Genomic DNA, 19,024 nt, shown 5'->3' on the forward strand with positions numbered 1-19,024 from the left:
ATCTTTCTGGTATTCTCTGCTTTCAGCCAGGATCCATCTGACATCAGCAATGATATCCCTGGTTCTACCTCCTCTTCTGAATCAAGCTTGAATTTCTGGCAGTTTCCTGTTGATACATTGCTGCAGCCACTTTCGAATGATTTTCAGCAACATTTTACTTGGTATGATATTAATGGTATTGTTCTATAATTTCCTCATTCTGTTGGATCACATTTCTTTGGAATGGGCACATAAATGGAGCTCTTCCAGCTGGTTGGCCAAGTAGCCGTCTTCCAAATTGGTTTGCATAGATGAGTGAGCACTTCCAGCACTGCATCCATTTGTTGAAACATCTCAATTGACATTCTGTCAATTTCTGAGGCCTTGGTTTTCTCCAGTGCCTTCAATGTAGCTTGAACTTCTTCCTTCAGCACTATCGGTTCTTGATCATATGCTACCTCCTGAAATGGTTAAACATCAACCAGTTCTTTTTTGGTACAATGACTCTTGTGTATTCCTTCCATCTTCTTTTGATGCTCCTGCATCATTCAATATTTTGCCCATAAAACAAAACCAAACCCATTGCCATCAAGTCAGTTCTGACTCCTAACAACCCTCTAAGACAGGGTAGAGCTGCCTCCATGGGGTTTCCAAGGAGCAGCTGGTGGGTTCAAACTGCTGACCTTTTGATTAGCAGCTGAGCTCTTAATTACAGGAATCCTTCAAAACTGCAACTCGAGGCTTGAGTTTTTTCTTCAGTTCTTTCAGTTTGAGAAATGGTGAGTATGTTCTTCTCTTTGGGTTTTCTAACACCAGGTCTTTGCACATTTCATTGTAATAGTTTATTTTGCCTTCTCGAGCCATCCTCTGAAATCTGTTCTTTTACTTCGTCGTTTCTTCTGTTCGTTTAAGCTACTCTTCGTTCAGGAGCAACTTTCAGAGTCTCTTCTGACATCCATTTTGGTCTTTTCTTTCTAATGACTTTTTGCTTTCTTATGTGTGATGTGCATAATGTCATCCCATAACTCATCTGGCCTTTGGTCATGAGTGTTCAGTACATCAAATCTATTCTTGAAATGGTCTCTAAATTCAGCTGGGATATACTCAGGGTCAGACTTTGGCTCTCTGGACTTGTTTTAATTTTCATCAGCTTCAGCTTGAACTTGCATGTGAGCAATTGACAGTCTGTTTTGTAGTTGGCCCTTGGCCTCATTCTGACTGATGATACTGAGCTTCTCCATCATTTCTTCCCAAAGATATAGTTGATTTGATGCCTGTGTATTCCACCTGGTAAGGTCCACATATATAGTCACTGTTTATGTTGTTTAAAAGATGTATTTGCAGTGAAGAAGTCATAGTTCTTGGAAAATTATACCATGCAATCTCCAGCATTATTTCTGTCACCAAGGCCATATTTTCCAACTACCAAGCCTTCTTCTTCGTTTCCAACTTTTGCATTCCAGTCCACCAGTAATTATCAATGCATCTTGATTGCATGTTTGATCAATTTCAGACTGCAGAAATTGATAAGAATCTTCAGTTTCCTCATTTTTGGCATTAGTGGTTGGTGCGTAAATTTGAATAATAGTCATATTAACTGGCTTTCCTTGTAGACGTATGGATGCTATCCTGCCACCGACAGTGTTGTGCTTCAAGATAGATCTCGAAATGGTCCTTTGGATGATGAATGTGACGCCATTCCTCTTCAAGTTGTCATTCCTGGCATAGTAGACCATAAGATTGTCTGATTCATAATGACCAATACCAGTCTATTTCAGCTCATATATGCCTAGGATATCGATCTTTATGCATTCCATTTCATTTTTGACGACTTCCAATTTTCCTAGATTCATACTTCTTATGAACACCCATCAGAAATATGGGACAAACAGCACAACTAGTCCAAGGCAAGGTCATGGAAGCTCCATAGACACATCCAAATTCCCTGAGGGACCGAATTACTGGGCCGAGGGCTGTGGGGACCATGGTCTCAGGGAACATCTAGCTCAATTAGCATAACATAGTTTGTAAAGAAAACATTCTACATTCTACTTTGGTAAATAGTGTCTGGGGTCTTAAAAGCCTTTGAGCAGCCATCTTGGATACTCCACTGGTCTCACCATGTTTGGAACAAGGGAGAATGACGAAAACCAAAGACACAAGGGAAAGATTAGTCCAAAGGACTAATGGACCACAGCTATGATAGTCTCCACCAGACTGAGTCCAGCACAACTAGATGGTACTCGGCTACCACCACCAACAGCTCTGACAGGGATCACAATAGAGGGTCCCAGACAGAGCTGGAGATTAATGTATAACATATGTCAAAATTCTAACTCACAGAAAAAGACCAGATTTACTGGCCTGACAGACTGGAGAAACCATGAAAGTACAGCCCCCAAACACCCTTTAAGCTCAGTAATGAAGTCATTCCTGAGGTTCGCCCTTCATCTAGAGGTTAGACAGGCACATAATACAAAATGAGACTAAAGGGGCACACCAGCCCAGGGGCAAGGACTAGAAGGCAGGAGGAGACAGGAAAGCTGGTAATAGGGAACCCAGGTTGAGAAGGGAGAGTGTTGACATGTTGTGTGGGGTTAGCAACCACTGTCAGAAAACAATATGTACGCTAATTGTTTAACGAGAAGCTAGGTCTGTAAATGTTCATCTAAAGTACAATTTAAAAAAAAATGTGGCAGAGATGATAAAGTAAGGCTCTGCTCTTCTCTAAGATGATGAAGTACCTGATGGTGACAGTGTCCATTTTTCCAGTGTTAAGAACAGCCCTAATGACCACCTATAGTGGTTTGTATAGCATCCCCCCAAAACTGATGTCTGCCTAGAACCTCAGAATGTGACCTTATTTGGAAATAGGTCTTTGCAGATGTAATTAAGGTAAGAATTGAGATGAGAGCATACTGAATTAGCTCGGGCCCTAAATCCAATGAGAATGTGCATGCAGGAGTGATGCTTTCACAGACCGGGGAATGTCAAAGTGCCGGTGAACCACCAGAAGCCAGGACAGTCCTGGGATGGATTCTCCCACAGAGCCCACGGAAGGCACCCACCCTGCTAACACTTTGATTCTGGACTTCCAGCCTCCAGAACTGTGAGAGAACACATTTCTGTTGTTGTAAGTTACCCAGTTCATGCTAACTTTGATGGCAGCCCTAGGATACTAATACGCAGACATCCTGTTTGATAATGTTGTTTGCTCTGGCCTTCCTTCATTGTGTCTCTGGTGTGGCTAACGCTGCACAAAGAGGCTTTCTGTCAAGTGGGAAGAAGCAGATGGGTTAATTTTGGAATACTCTTAATTTATTTGCTTTGCAGAAAAACCTTGGGGATTAGAACTTCTAGCATATTTGATGTCTCTGCATTTCAAAACCAGATCTACTTTGTGCTGTATGAACTTTTACCTCCTTTTGGTGATTTAGATAGTCTTTAAAGTTGACAATTTGATGAACTACAAAAGATTTATATTATTGCTGTAATAATACGCCTTAAGGTTAACATTTTTTGTCCTTGTCTGCATGATTCAGAATGGCTCACCACTCCGTCCACATGCTACCCAGTAGAGAGCGTGAGCAGGGAGAAGCAGAGGACATGTCCCACTAAGGGCTTGATCTGGAAGCTACATACATCACTCAGCTCTCATCTCACTGGTCAGTCACAGCCAGAACCCCGCTGCAGGGAAGGCTAAGAAATGCAGACTTTATTTTCAGTGGTCATCTAAGCAAAAATTTAGAGATTCTGTTACTGAAGGAAAAAAGGGGGAAAGTGGACATTGGAGTGTAATTTACCAATACCACCACCTTTAGTATAGGCCTGTATGGGAGGAACACAGTACCCTTAGTACTCCCATTTTCAGATGACGAAATGAGACTTAGGAATTTGATACAGTCCTCAAGGTCATCCAGCTAACCTAGGGGCAGAACCAGCCCCAGGAGTTGTGTGCAGATCACTGTGTCACACTGCTTTCTTAATAATAACTCCATAATACCTAACATTTGCATAGTGTTCAACAGTTTGCAGCACACTTAATGCTGTTGCATTGGAACCTTTCAGGAACTCTCTGTGACAAGGGAAGGCAAGCAGTTCCTATCATGAAAACCATGGAGTTCAAAATGTTACTTCAAGAGCTAAACATTCCTTGTTAACATTTCACATTTGTTTAGTATTTTAAGTTTTTTATAAGATGCATTGATATAAATTTTTTCATTTCAGTCTAAAAATAATGCTAGAAGGAATATAAATATAAAGCAGGAAATATGACTTTTTTTTTTTTTTTTAAATAAGGAAAAGAACAGATAGGCATATAGAGGTTAAGTATAGGGCTTAAGTCTTCTGGAGCCTTCTCTCATTCTTTTGACATGGTCCCTCATCGCTTCCCTAGGTCAGTTGGGATTCCATTTAGCCGCATGTAATGTTCACTCGATTGCAGTAGTTAAACAAGGAATTTCTTTTTCTCACATAGCAAGAAAGCCAAAGGGTAAGCCTGGCTCAGTGGCTTTATGATACTCTTGAGGACCTGCCTCCTGTCTTCGTGCTTTGCAATCCTTAGAATATGGCTTTTGTTTGCATGCTCACAGAGATGGCTGCTTCATTTACCATGTTCTAGACAGGAAGAAAGGCAGAAGGAGAAGGAGAGGGACAGAGGTCTGTCCCAGATACTCTTTTTATTAGAAAAACAAAAACTTGAAACTATTCATTAAAGCTTTGCTTTATCTCATTTTTTTTTCTTTTTTAATCTCATTGGCCAAAGGTCATATGGCATCTCTTAGCTACAAAGGAACTTAGATAGAATTGGGACTTGTTTAACTACTGCAATGGAGTTAACACTACCTGCAGCTAAATGCAATCCCAACTGACCTAGGGAAGCAATTAGGGACAATGTTAAAAGAATGAGAGAAGACTCCAGAACGCTTGAGCCCTATACTTAACCTCTATATGCCTATTTGTTCTTTTCCTTATTTCAAAAAAAATAAAAGTCATCATATTTCCTGTTTTATATTTATATTCCTTCTAGCATTATTTTTAGGCTGAAATGAAAAAATTTATATCAGTGCATTTTGTAAACTGTTAAAATACTAAACAAATGTGAAATATTACTAAGGAGTGTTGAGCTCTTAAAGTAACATTTTGAACTCAATAAAAGAAATGAAGAAATTGATGTCATTTTTTTTTTTAAGCAAATAGATTCACATTCTACTTGGTTTCCACATCTGTTCATATGGTGGGGGCGGGGGTGGAGTGATGTATGAGAAGAATAAGGATAGTGTCCATTTTTAAAAACCTTTATTCCGTAGGAATGTATGTTTCCCCCCACAAGCTTACCATCTTAAAGAAGCCAGAAGTCTTTGATTTAGGATCCAGTTCTGTTCCAGAAATGTCTTTGTAAGTTAGTAATGAAATGCCCCACCCTTCTGTAACGAGGTGGATTTGCCCAGTATGCTGGAGGATAAAGATGCTTGCTAGTTAAGACATACTCTAAAAGAATCAATAAGCCCATTATGTGTAGCTTGACCTTCTATTCCTGGAAATGATTTCTTTGGCTTATGCCCTCCTTTTGGACAGTTATTTTCAGAGTCAGACTGTATATTGATGTTGGCAGAGTACCAGTCGTCAAGTATTGAATGTTTACCAGAACTTAGCTGTACTTGGCCATAAAGGGAACTAGATATTACAGTTGCTGGCAGCATTTGGGGCAAAGTTGATCAAAATTCTTATCAGACTTAGAATTATTTCTGTGAGTTTGAAATTCTTAGAAATAAGAGATACTTGAATAGTATTTTAGTGAGCTAATGTGTGAATGTATAATTAAGGCTAGTATATTTACTCATAGGAATTTGTGCCTGTTAAAAATAAGTTATAACATCTGAAGCCTGTGCAGCAGTATTTTAAAAAGAGCTTTACAGTGTTAAGTTAAAAAAAAAAGACAAGATATGGAAATTTTAGTATGTTTAATATGACTGCTACAATATTTAGGTAGGAATCAAAAAACAAATTTATTGGGGAAAAGACTTGAAGAAACCATGCCAAAATACTTTTATAATAAATACAGTCTATACAATTTGATGATGGTTTAATGTTAACCCCTCTCAAAAGTAGTTTAATATACAATAACTTAAAATCTATGAACATGTGAAAAATTAATTTTAGACTGAAAAACATGTTCAAGAAATCTTTAATTTTTAGGGAAAGTAACTCAGAAGCTTTGTTCTGTTAGAATCATAAGTGCTATGATTAAAATATCCACAGATGGGAAGTATGTGAATTTAAATTATCCAAGTGTTGTCTTCACTGGTGAAAAACCCAAGCCAGACCATTGCTGTTGAGTCAGTTTTGACTCATAGCAACTCTACAAGACAGAATGGAACTATCACTAACTATCCCTTAGGGTTTCCAAGGCTGTAAATCCTTATGGAAGCAGGCTACCACATCTTTCTCCCGTGGAGTGACTGGTGGCTTCTCACTGCTGACCTTTCAATTAGCAGCCAAGTGCTTAACCACTGTGCCACCAGGCCTCCTTGTCTTTGGTGGAACCTGGTAAGAATCCTCTGGCCCTAGGTCACGTGTTTTCATGTTTTCTTTTTAGTAGCAACCTGTTGACAACAGGAAAGGGTCTATACGTTAACTGTGGATCTCTATGACTTTCAAAAAATAAATATGCCAAGAGGTCTAAAGAGATAGAGATGAAGTTCACTGTGATTAGAATGAAAAAGTGGTACAGATTCTACTAAAAATGTATCTTCAAGGGCATTGTGATAGTAGTTCATCAAGAAACATCAGGTTCTCTTAAAACCCTCCCTTAAAGCCTTGTCAGAGAAACGCGGACTTGAGCGAAGAACTTAACAGTGCAGATACAATGGAAGATACGGAGATGAGAGAAGAAAGGAAGCAGAAAAAGTGGAGAGGAGCCTCAGAGAGCTAGTGCCAAGCTTTTCTTAAGTCAGAGTGATCAAATATGTTGCAGGTCATGGGCCAGCCAGAGGGTGATATCATGTAAGAGGCATTATTAAAACATAAACTGTTGAGAAGAAATATAGGGCCCTTTCGACTATCACAGGGAAGTCACTGATATGTAAATAATATCTAGCACTTACTTTTTATATAGCAGTTTGTATATGCCAGGTGCTCTTCTAAGCACATAATAGATAATTTTGTCAACTGAGAAGTATGGACACCTATTTCATATGAGTAATTGAAATACTGTACCAGTGTTGTGCACATAGTATGTACTCCATAAATGACAGCTTTCATGATTGTCATCATCACTGTGCAGCAAAGAATGAAATAATAACTTTCCTGAGGTCCCACAGGTAGTAGTTTGCTTTCACATCCTGGCCTTTTAGGTTCGGTGCTTGTTTTACTACATTATTCTGCACTGAGGAGTGTTTGGAATTTGCTTAATATTGTCCTGGGACTCTATGTGCAGGATCCATGTTACTAGATAATGTTATGTTAAATATTATGTTAAATGAAGGCCTTTTGTTACCTCTTACAGTGGTTTCATGGTAAACAGCCTGAGTGCCATAAATTGTGTGTTGTGATAGGACCTGTTAATGTTGAAACTCCAGTATATGACAAAGTACCAGCTACTTTTTATTTCCTTCTGGGCTTTTTAGCTGCTGTTTTACCTCATCACTATTACTGCATCATCAATGTATTTATCTAAGCACCTACTCCGTTTTTTAAGGCGCTTGAAATAATTGTGTCCATGTAAGTCTTATGACAGAATGCATTGAGTTTATAGTACAGGAAATACATTTTAAAAAATATTGAGAGACTAATTCTTGTCTAAACTTAACTCTGGTTGGGATCTACTGAATTGCAGTTTTTATTCTCTTATACAATACTGACCTCTAGAGATACAGCATTGTAAATTTACTTCTTAGAAAAACCATGGTTTTTGAACATTTGTAAAAAGAATTTAGAGGTTTTTTTTTTTTTTAACTTTTTTGTTGAATAATTGGATGCAAATTTAAAATTATAACAAATACTCCACTTATATTTAATTAAAAAAAATTAACAGTTGGTAGTATCTTTTATGGAAACCCTGGTGGCATAGTGGTTAAGAGCTATGGCTCCTAACCAAGAGGTTGGCAGTTCAAATCTGCCAGGTGCTCCTTGGAAACTCTGTGGGGCAGTTCTACTCTGTCCTATAGGGTCTCTATGAGTCAGAATTGACTCGACGGCAGTGGGTTTGGTTTTTTGGTTTAATATATTTTATATATTTGCATTTTTGTGGGAAGAAGCTATGTACTTTAAGGATTATGAAATTTATCCCTAAATACTTCAATGTGCATCTCTAAAAAGTAAGGACATTTTTCTGCGTAAGGACAATACCGTTAATATACTAATAAAATTAACAATTATTCCCTAATGTCATCTAATCTTCACATTTCCCCAGTCATACCTAAAATGTTTAGTTCAAACCAAGATCCAATCAAGTCACAAACATTGCTTTTGCTTGTTAAGCTCTCTTAATCTAGAACAACCTCCAACCTCCCTTTTCCCTTGACATTGACTTGCTGGTTGTCCTATAGAATGTCCCACCTTTTGAATTTGTCTGATTGCTTCCTCAGGATGTCCTGTGACTTTTTTTTTTAAACCTTATTTTTTCTATACAGATCAAATTACATTTAAAGCTTTGATTGGATTGAGGTTCTGCATTTTTTGTCAAGAATATATTGTAGGTATTCTTCCTGTGCTTCATACTGCATCATATTTTAGAACATAAAATGCCTCATTGTCTCACTATTAATGATGCTAACATGGTTAAGGTGGTCCTGACCTGGCCTGTCAGGTATAGAATTATTTGATTCCCTTGCTACCAGAAAGTAATCCGAGAAGATATTTTGGCACCATTTGAGATTCAGTTTCTATTAAGCCTTTCATGTAAAAGTTGTAAGATCTATTGGAAATACTGTAGTATGTGATTTTCTAATTCTTTTGTTTCTTCTGAATATATATTCACTGGAATTCTTCTGTAAAGAACCTTCTCCGTCAGCGGGAGTTGGTTTACCTCAAGGTGTAGTTACTGCTTGAAATCGAAAGGCAGAATAATTGTTTGATGCTTTTTTTCCTTTAATGTGTGCCAGACAATTAGTTCCTGTTTTTTTAGTTAAATGTGTTCTTTGGTTGCTCACTTTTATTAGTATCCTTATGTAGACTTTTTCTTTATATACCTTTATATAGTTATTTTTCTCTTTAGACAGTCTCTGTTGGTTCTCTACTATGAGCAACAATAAAATTAGCTTTATTTTAGTTTTCTTTTTGGCAACCATCTCATTTTAGTCATTCGTATCTTCTTTGGCGTTTTATCTTTCTACGCTTAACTTCTACTGTTCAACCTGTCAGCTTTAAATATCCTTTGACTCTCACCAATCAGCTATGAGGTAACATCATTTACTCACTCTTCTACCATTACTCCCATCTTTGGCTTCCTCTCAGATCCACATTAGCAATTTACTCATTGCCAAATCAAAAGTTTTCTTGCTGAGGGCTCCCTAGTCATCTCTTGATTGAATAGCTTGTCCACCAGTAGATTACCTGAGAAGAGCTAGATCATGGATGTGGTATTACCTGAGTTCTCACATTTCTAACAAACGTTCCTATAGTATACTTCAAAGACTGATAGTTGCAAATCTCTGACTAACCCTTTTTTCTTGATTGCTTATAAAAGCTGTTGATCTGGTGTGTGTGTGTGTGTTTTGAATCTTGTTGGCAAAACCACTGATACTAACTTGATTCCCCTCCTCCCCCCACTTGTAAGTGACTTGTCTTTTTGCCTAGGGTGCCAAAGGACTTGATCTTGAAAGGCTGGTAACAGATCTATGCTACATCTCAGAGCTGACCACTCTGGACAGATTTGCTAGGTACATAGTATATTCTCCCATTGTTTATATTTAGGTCCTCCTTTATTTCAGGGACAGCTTCTTGACTCATTAATTTAAAGATAAGTTCTATTTTTATATTTCATTATTTCGTTTTTCTTTTCCAGGAACTCCTAATATATGTATGTTGGCTCTTTCACTGGCTTCCATACCTCTCACTTTCTCTCTGATCTACTTATTTGTTTCTTTTTCTTTGCTTTTCTAATTGTTTGCTTTACTTTTGGACAAATTTATTATTCTCCTTTATGTAAGCTGTGATTTAGTCCTGTTTCTGCAGTAATCATGTCCTTTTCTTTTTTCAGTTTCTTTCTTTTGTTATGTGAGTTCCCATTTCACATGTTCCTGTTATTTGTCCATTTTTTCTGAATTAACAGCATTTCTGGTCCGTAACATTTTTTCATATTGTTGCTTGTTTTATTAGTCTAATCATGTGCTGTGCTTTTCCTTATATGTTTGAATGGACACCGCAGCTTTATATTTCTTATTCATGTTTGGGCCAGCTCCTGTGGGGTCAGCAGGAGGGTTGTGACAGGAAGGGAATTTGTGTAACTTTGAGTTTTTTCAGTTCAGAAGCTTTCTTTCTGTTAGTGGAGGGAAGCCCTTGTCTTCAGCATCTTTTTGTTGTCAGGTTTATTCTAATTTCCTTGATCCTGTCTTGTTTCAGTAGGGCCCTTATCATCGTCATCACCTTCTCTAGCTGCTGCCTTCCAGATTGTCTCTCCTCCTCCCCACCTTGTCCCTGCAGTGTTTCTCAAGATAGCACTTTGGTCCCAGGTCTTCTCCAAGTTTCCTCTTGATGGTCTGCTGCCATGTGTTAGGCCCACTTTCAGTAGTTCCTAGTTAAGGTGGGACCTTTTCCTTCTGGGGAGAAATCCTGGCTGAAATTACCTGAGTTCTATGACCCTATAGAGTTTTCTGACTTCCTGGCACTTCTTTGAGGCTCCTGCCATATTCCCCACACTGGGGTGGGCTCCAGCACTTGTTCCGCTGATCTTCACTGCTTACTGCCAACTTTCTCATAAATTCATCCCTGCATACTCTCTATGTATAGCTTCCAGGAGTTTTTATTTGTTCTCCTTGCTGCTCTGTATGGTTTTAAGAAAAAAGTATGAGAAGATCCTAGGGGACTATCATCATCCTTGGGGTACTCAGAAACACAAGCTCTGCTGGATTTTGTTTTTCCCTGCAGCCAGAAGAAAGCTGGCAGCAGTTTTCGTTGCTAGCGTGGTGGACTGTTATATACCACTGGAGTGAGCACCAGAACAACAATCTAATCAGGATAAATCTGAGGAAGTTTGTTTCCTTGTACAGATTGGTATAGTCAGTGAGGAAAACTTCCAAACCAAAAAGACATCTCAAGCCATCTCAGGGGTGTGCTCCCCTTTTAAAATTTTCTGTTCTCTTTTAACATCTAGGGCTTTTTCTTTTTGTATTCTTGATAAAACAAACATGTAAAACTAACACTGTTACCTCTTTAACTGTTTTACGTTTCTGAAACCACTTAGGAACTTGAAAAAAAAAATTTTTTTTTTGCTCATATGCAAATAAGTGAAAGCATGAATATACCAAAAATAGAGGAGAAAAATCAATTTTAAAATTTGAATTATTCAGGAAGTTAGTTTCCTGGGAAACAGCATCTGAGATGGAGACGAGCATGTAAGATGTTCATTGGGGTGTGCTGTTAGGATCAAACGCGGGAGAGGAGGGAAGGAAGTAGGTAGGATTGGGTGCAGGAGAAGGTGGGTGGGTGGCTGTGCAATCCCAGTGTAGTCTCAGGGGACACCTCACAGGGTGCTCTGGAGCCTGGGCGCTCTTAGGCCAAATGGTGGATAGTCATTATCTCTGGCTGGGCAAGATTATGTGGGATTTTTTTTACTTTTAACTTTTTTAATACGTGTCTATTTTAATGTAAAAAATGTAAATGTCGCTTTGTACTCAGAAAAATATAAAGCTTTCTCTTTTGGAAAAAAAATCAGTGCGAATAATTCTGTGAAAGAGCATACGTTTTTACAGTTACTTGGTACTTTGAGTTCTGAAGACTCTAACATCTAGTTTAAAAACCCCAGTGTCTCCCTGTGCTAGTGTCTTAGTGCTGCTATAGCAGAAATACCACAAATGGGTGACTTTCACAAACAAACTTATTATCTCACAGTTTAGGAGTTCAGAAGTCCAAATTTAGGGTGCCAGTGCTAGGGGCGTTCTGTCTGCTCTGGGGGAAAGTCCTTGTCTCTTTCAGCTTCTCCTCCTCAGTTCCTTGATGGTGCCCACGTGGCAATTCCCCACGTGTGCTTCCTTGTCTCTCTGCCTATTCTGCTCTTTTTATATCTCTGAAGTGATTGGTTTAAAACACAGCCTACACTGCTAGGGCCTAATTGACATAACAAGGGAAGTCCTAATCCAAAATGGGATTATATCCATAGATTAGGATTTACAACACATATCTTTTTTTTTTTATCTTTGGGGACACAGTTCAATCCGTAAAACCCCCAAAGTTTATTAATGGGTATTATTTTTGCTTTTCAGCCTGGGCAATGGTAGATGGTGGTTCAAATGTGAAAGCCCGTACTTCTTACAATGAGAAGACCCCAAGGATCGTTGTGTCCCGTTCTCATTCAGGAATGGTCAAACAGGTTGCTCTTCAGACTTTTGGAAACCAGACTACAATTATTCCTGCCGGTGGTGCTGGTATGTTCCTGCTCCCTTCTGCTTACAGGGAATGTTGCCACCGGGCTCCAGGCTTGTGTCAGGAGACCAGCTTGGTTGTCCCAAGTAGGGAAGAACATGAGAATAAAGAGTGTTCTTTAATGGCAGGCCTGGTTCATACTTGGTAACCTGGAGGGTGGGTTTTCACTCGCACTGGCCTTCTTGTAAGAAAGAAACGGTCTCACAACAGTGATGCCCTGACCCTGAAGTAGCACAGAAGCATTTTCCCATCAGTGTTGTGCCATCAGTGAATGTTTCATATACAGTGTGATTACGAAATAATTGTCCTATTAGTTTAACTATGGGGCTTTTGGGGAGGAGAGGAAAGATCAAGCTCATCAGGGTGCTTTATATGGCAGAAAGATGCCAGAAGTTTCCTGGGACCGTTAGGATGGCTGATCTCTGGGTTACTTTTAACACCCTGAACTCCACAGCTTGTCCCAAGGCAGCAACATGGCTGGGATGAGCCAGGGTGTCTAGTGCCTGTCTAGCTTCTTGTTGATTCTATACCAGGGTATACCTACCTGTTACAGGTTGGCGGTCAGCAGGCTTTCTCAGGAAGGGCCAGACAGTAGATACTTAAGGCTTTGTGGGCCACATACAGTCTCTGATGCATATTATTTGATTTTTGTTTCTTTGTTTGTTTAAAAATATAAGAACCATTCTTAGATTGAGGACTGCAGGGAAAGAGGTTAGGGCCTGAGTTTGCTGACCTCTGTTATGAGTGTTGTTCATCATGACAGATGTGTTTTAATCCAGATAAACAGCAAATTATGGTCAGAAAATATTTGTGTATGAAAACCTTATCAACACAGTAGTAAAGGGAGAAGTATAGCTTATTAACTTTTAAGCCTAATGATTTTAATATGCTGGTTGCATATATCTGCCTTCCATAATATAACTTTATTATTTTCTTGAGGGTTCTCTGTTAGACTGGCTGGTAAAGGTAACGTCCAAAACACCAAGAATGGGTTAAACTAGATTCTAGAACAAGTTTCTTCTGCATTTGTCTTGTTTTACTACTTCACTGTTTAAAACCCACCTTGCTAATAAAAGGACTTAAATGATATTGTTACTTTGTGTTGTCTCTATTCAAATCATCCTGCCTAGACATTCAGGTGAAAATTAGGGGTGTTTAGCATCAGTATATATATTTTTTTAGCATCATTATATTTCATTCCATAGGAAATGACACATACTGTGTTTCATTCCATAGAAAGCAAGCAAAACCAAAAAACAGATTTAAAAAGTTACAGGCATATATTTGGTTATACTTGAAATTAGCTTAATAAGTTTACTTTGCAGCATATTTTTGCTCATTTGAGTTTAATGTCTGTGCTGTTACTTTTTAAAAACCTTTGTATTTTGGAATAATTTTAGATGTAGAGAGCAGTTACAAACATAGTACCGAGGCCTCCCGCACACCCCTGCTGTTACCTTTAGCAGTGTACTTAATCAAAAAAAGTAAGCTGCTTTCTTAAAATCATCTAAATAATAACCACAATCCTGTGTTGTTATTTTAGGTTATAAAGTTTTGGCGCTTTTGGATGTGCCAGATAAGAGTCAAGAAAGCGCTGATCTGTATATCCACGTGACATACATCAAGAAGTGGGACATATGTGCTGGCAATGCCATCTTGAAAGCGCTTGGGGGGCAAATGACTACCCTGCGTGGTGAAGAAATCAGTTACACTGGTTCTGACGGCATTGAAGGGGGACTCCTTGCCAGCATCAAGATGAACCACCAGGCTCTGGTCAGAAAACTCCCGGACCTGGAGAAGATAGGACACAATTAGCATAATTGACTACAGGGCCCAGTTCTTCCGGACCACGAACGTCCGGAGGCTTCAAGGGGCATTTCTAGGTGAAGACTATGCATGGTTAAGGCCATCGAACTTTTGAGTATTTATGAAGCATCAGAGACTTATTTTCCCTGTAACAGGATGCCAGATCAGAGAAAATGGGTTGCTTCGTGTCTCAAGTATTGTCTTTATTTTTGAGACTATTTTCGTACACTTGTCATACACAAGGCGCATATATATATTTGCAAATTAAAATCTGTAGCTGAGTCAACATGGTTATGAGTCACCATTTTCACACATCATGAAACTTCACTTTGTTAGTGTTTTCATACACAATTTGGCTGAAGAAAGGATTGATTTTGTGTAGATGTTTAATATAACTTTGAAATCTCATTGAAAATAAAGCAGTTGGGGATACCTACCCCTAATTTGGATGGAAAGCACAAGAAGCCACACATCAATTAATATGCAACAAATGCTGTGTTACTCTTTCTTATGGGTTAAAATAGAAAAAAAGCTTAAGTTGATTTTTTTCTTTGATATTTTAGTAACAGATTCACCAGCTAATAGAAAATGTACACATATGATGGTTTGCATTGTAATTGTAATTTCTGTGTGTATGGCTTTTTGGGTTTTTTTGTTTTGCTTTTAAGCAAGACATGTTTAAACCCATGAGTTTAACATTTCTACCATCTTGCTGTTGATTTTCACTTTCCCTGTGAAAGATGCTTGGTTCCATCCGTCTTTGCTTCTCTACCAACATTCAGTCTTTATCCCGTAAGATTCGGTTTAAGGTTTCAGGGCTAGGACTAGGATTTTGGTACATTTTCTCATTAGGGTTAAGATATACTATAAGGCAGTGTGAGAATATGAATGATTCTGTTAATTGAAAGTTACTTGACATTACATGAATTGAACTAGCTTTCGTTATTTTCAAAAACACAAAACTTAACTTTGTTTTAGTACTTAAAGAAAAAAAAAAAAGACAGGTTTGTATGTAGAAGCTTCCCTTGTTTTCAGAATGAGTCGTAGTTACTTTTGCCATGGTTGCTTTTACCAGTAATAAATGGATCTAACCTGATCAGACTCTCAAAGTAATATCTTGTGAGAAAATAGTTTCCCTTCAGATTAAAACATTCAAGGTTAAAGCTGCTCTTTAATGACTTTTTTTTTAGTTCAGTCTGCAGAATCTGGTTGGAAGAAATGTTGTGACACACTCTCTTGTGTCATTGTCACTGGAACCTAGCTTTGTGAGCTGTCTTTCCTCGGGAAGTCTAGTTTGTCTCAGTGTGGTACATGAAAACTTCGTGTAAACAATATTTTAGGTGACTTCAGTGTCCTTATGTCATATAATACACTGATAAGGAGAGGGATATCTCATTGTTTCTTTTTTTTTTTTTTTTTTTAACTTTAACGCTAGGGCAACTTTCCATTTCTTTTCCTATCTTGGAGGTAAAATTGACCAAAGAATGGATATTTTAGCCTGATGGATTCTGCATACAACTTAGGTTTGGATGTTACACTCTCCAAACTTTTAATGCCTCATTAGTGAGCTGAATCCAGTACAATGCACACTCTTCCACCTGTTCTCCAGCAACTGGTCACAGATCTGATAAGGTGCTGGGCCTCATCAAGTGGGCTTCTGTTCAGTGAAATTTTTGATGGTTGGAACACTTGGCATTTAAACAGACCTTAGGAATTCTGAAAAGACTATCAGAGGCCTCATCTCTAGTTTGCAGTGAGATGAGGAAACCTTTTTTTCTCAGAAGAGATGGTAAAGGCTCACTTAGGTTATTGTCAGAGACCTGTGGGTTAAGTTTTTTTGGCATATGTCAAATTTCTTGGGAAATGGGACTGGCAGAGTAGGGAATAGAATTGGAATTTTATTTTTTTCCTTCAACATTATATGGAAACTTTCTGATTTAATGGAAACGAAACGTTCATATTTTAAACATAGCTTTGGTTTTATTTTTAATTTCATTCATCTGCAAGTAGATAATAACTTTGTGAAGGGTTCATATTGGGTGCAAAAATTAAGATATTGGCTGACAGATGTACTGTTTTTATAATATGTTGGGTGTAGTCTAGTTACTAATGATTTTTAAGTGCTTTTACAGAATGTTATTTTTTTAATTTTTTTGTTTCTAAAAATCAATATACATTACAGAATTACTATGAGTACAAAGAACAGTATTTATATTTATTTATGTGAGATATCGTGCCAGAACATACCTGTAAAATATCTTCATGAATAAGTAGAATTACTGAGGCACGTAATGTCTCCCAAGGTTACATAAATTATTTCTAACACATAGCAAAATAACTAAGTAGGCAATTTGCTTTAGTGATCCCTACCTTTCCAACTCCTGGTCTTCTCTTCCCTTGATTTTGACCCTTATTTAGAGGATAATTTTCAATTAAAAGTCAGTTTTGCACATGGCATTTAGTAGAAGCCATGACATCAATAACCTCAGTATCCATCAGCTGGCCCCTTCGTTTGTCCCGTCTCTACCTCATTGTCTACTTCCCTCACCCATTTTCCTCTTTTCTTAGTGTACTGCTCTGAACACTCACCCCTAAATTTTCTTATGTACCCATTTCTGTCAGGATTGACTGCACTCTTAAAATAGAACTGAGACCGTAATAAACTTCTCACTGGAGGAGATCAAGTCTAGCGGAAGCATACTTGACCATTTGTTTTCAAAGACTGGCCTTACAAAGGAAAGGAAAACCACCTTCAAAACCACAAAGCTTTAAGTTGTAAGCTCTAATCTAGTACTTTGTCTTTACAAAGCATTCTGACCCATCCCTCAATTATAAAAATGTAGAAAGTACAGGAGAGTTGGGTGGATAAGTCTGTTTAAGAAAACTTTGTTTTCCTGTAAGATTTGATGCTTGTATCTCCATTTCATTGACCTTACAGGGGCCTACAAGATGGGTCGTGTTTGTTTTTGTTATGTGTTTCGATTGTCCTCTTCCTGAATTTTAGTGTTTTTTCTTTAAGTCAGTAATATTCAAATTAAGTGTTCACAGCTGTATAATGAAATAACATAAGCATTTTTGTCTATTTTAAATAACAGTTGGGCAAATTTTTCCTGTTTGCTGGATGCACCCTTTGAATATTTTGCAAATTATGTCAGAGGAGGTGAGGGAGGAGCAGAGGCCAGAAGAGAATGGAAAGAATGTAAAGTCCCTCAGTGGAAGGATAGCAGGGGGCAGCTGCAGAGTAAACATCTGCCTTGAGCCGTACCATCAGGAACGTGCCCTCATCTCCGATGTTTAATTCAAAGAAGGGATTGCACTCAGGCCTGAAAGGTGACAACCAGTTCTGATAGCCCAGCCTAAGTAAAGCAAGCTGGGGTGCCTCCCCTATCCCAAAGGAAGGAAAATACCCAGCTTCCTCTCTTCGAGATGGCCTGATGGAGATAATCTTAGGTTATTCTAGTTGTAACTACCTATCTCTTGGCTACGTGTTGGATTGGTCCTGGACAAGAAAAATCGTTTTGCATTTTAGATCTTGAATGAATTTGAAGACTCGTTTAATTATTTTTAGTATATGTGTGCAAAAAGTCTGTCTTGTAACTGTTGTATAAAATAAACCTAGTCAACTATGGTTTCATATTTATCATAAAAAAAAGTTGTGCCTTAAGAATAGGGCATTGTATGTTAATAAGGGAAAACAACCTTTTTTAAATAGATGGGAAAAAAATAGGAACTTTTGCCATTAAAATTTAAGTTCTTTTAATGTTTTTTAATATTAGGTTGGGGGAAATTCATTCAAATAAAATAAAGTGAATATAAAATATTTTTGCATAGTCTAGCATTTTCAACTAAGGTACATTTTTATAAGAAACTGGCACCTTGATGTATATAGGTCTGAAATGGTACTTCATCTTTTGATTTTTAATTTAAATTAAGACCAGGATAGATGACTTTTTTTTTTTCCACTTTTTAATAAATCATTTCAATGTGCTATTATAACTGTTCTCCCAGTCCTTTAGAATTTATTTTGGTTAAAAAAAAAAAAGCTGTTTATCCATGGTAGGATATTAGTCATTGATATTAAGCGATACTATATTTTGTGTGAGTAACAGACCAGAACAGTTCTTAGCAGGGAGAGGGCTCCAATTCTGACTAACAGTTTACTGAGAGGATGAGAAGAATTGAGATTTATACTTCAAACAAAGGCTTTGGGTTTATGAGGTTTTTTTTTAGTTTATGTCAGTTATTTATGTTTATTTATTTTTTTTTCGTTAAAGCCTGGCAAGTGTATGAATTCCAGTTAACCACTGGGAAAGGCTTACAGGACAGCTTAAAAAAATTTTTTTTTTAAGTTAGGTGGTGTATTCTTTGGGAAAATGAGATAAGTAATTTTCCTTTGAGATAAAATAATAAGCCCAACTGTCAGAAGTTAAGGATGATGAATAATAATAAAACAGCTTATTATATATGGTGGTGTTTGTAAGGGTTCCTGAAAGTATTATAATTAACATAATTTGTATAAATTATAAAAGCAGAAACTGATGTTTGGTTAGTAATTATAAAAGCAGAAACTGATGTTTGGTTAGTAGTATCCATTAAAGTTCTCTTTTTTGTGCATGGTACATTTTTATTCAAGAAAGACATGCTCATCCTGTATATC

At 37.7% G+C, this 19,024-nt stretch overlaps 1 protein-coding gene across 1 annotated transcript in view; it reads left to right on the forward strand.

The window, feature by feature from the left end:
* Positions 1–17,704, forward strand: part of BPNT2 (3'(2'), 5'-bisphosphate nucleotidase 2) — a 35,667-nt gene extending 17,963 nt beyond the window's left edge. Inside the window, exons 4-5 of the mRNA XM_049860097.1 lie at positions 12,402–12,563; positions 14,105–17,704. Coding sequence (XP_049716054.1) covers positions 12,402–12,563; positions 14,105–14,376 — 434 coding nt within the window. The 3' untranslated portion in view covers positions 14,377–17,704. The remainder of the gene's footprint in view (positions 1–12,401; positions 12,564–14,104) is intronic.
* Positions 17,705–19,024: the final 1,320 nt, after the last annotated feature.

The sequence above is a fragment of the Elephas maximus genome, chromosome 19 (genome assembly GCF_024166365.1).
Source record: "Elephas maximus indicus isolate mEleMax1 chromosome 19, mEleMax1 primary haplotype, whole genome shotgun sequence".
In the NCBI taxonomy this organism is placed as follows: Eukaryota; Metazoa; Chordata; class Mammalia; order Proboscidea; family Elephantidae; genus Elephas; species Elephas maximus.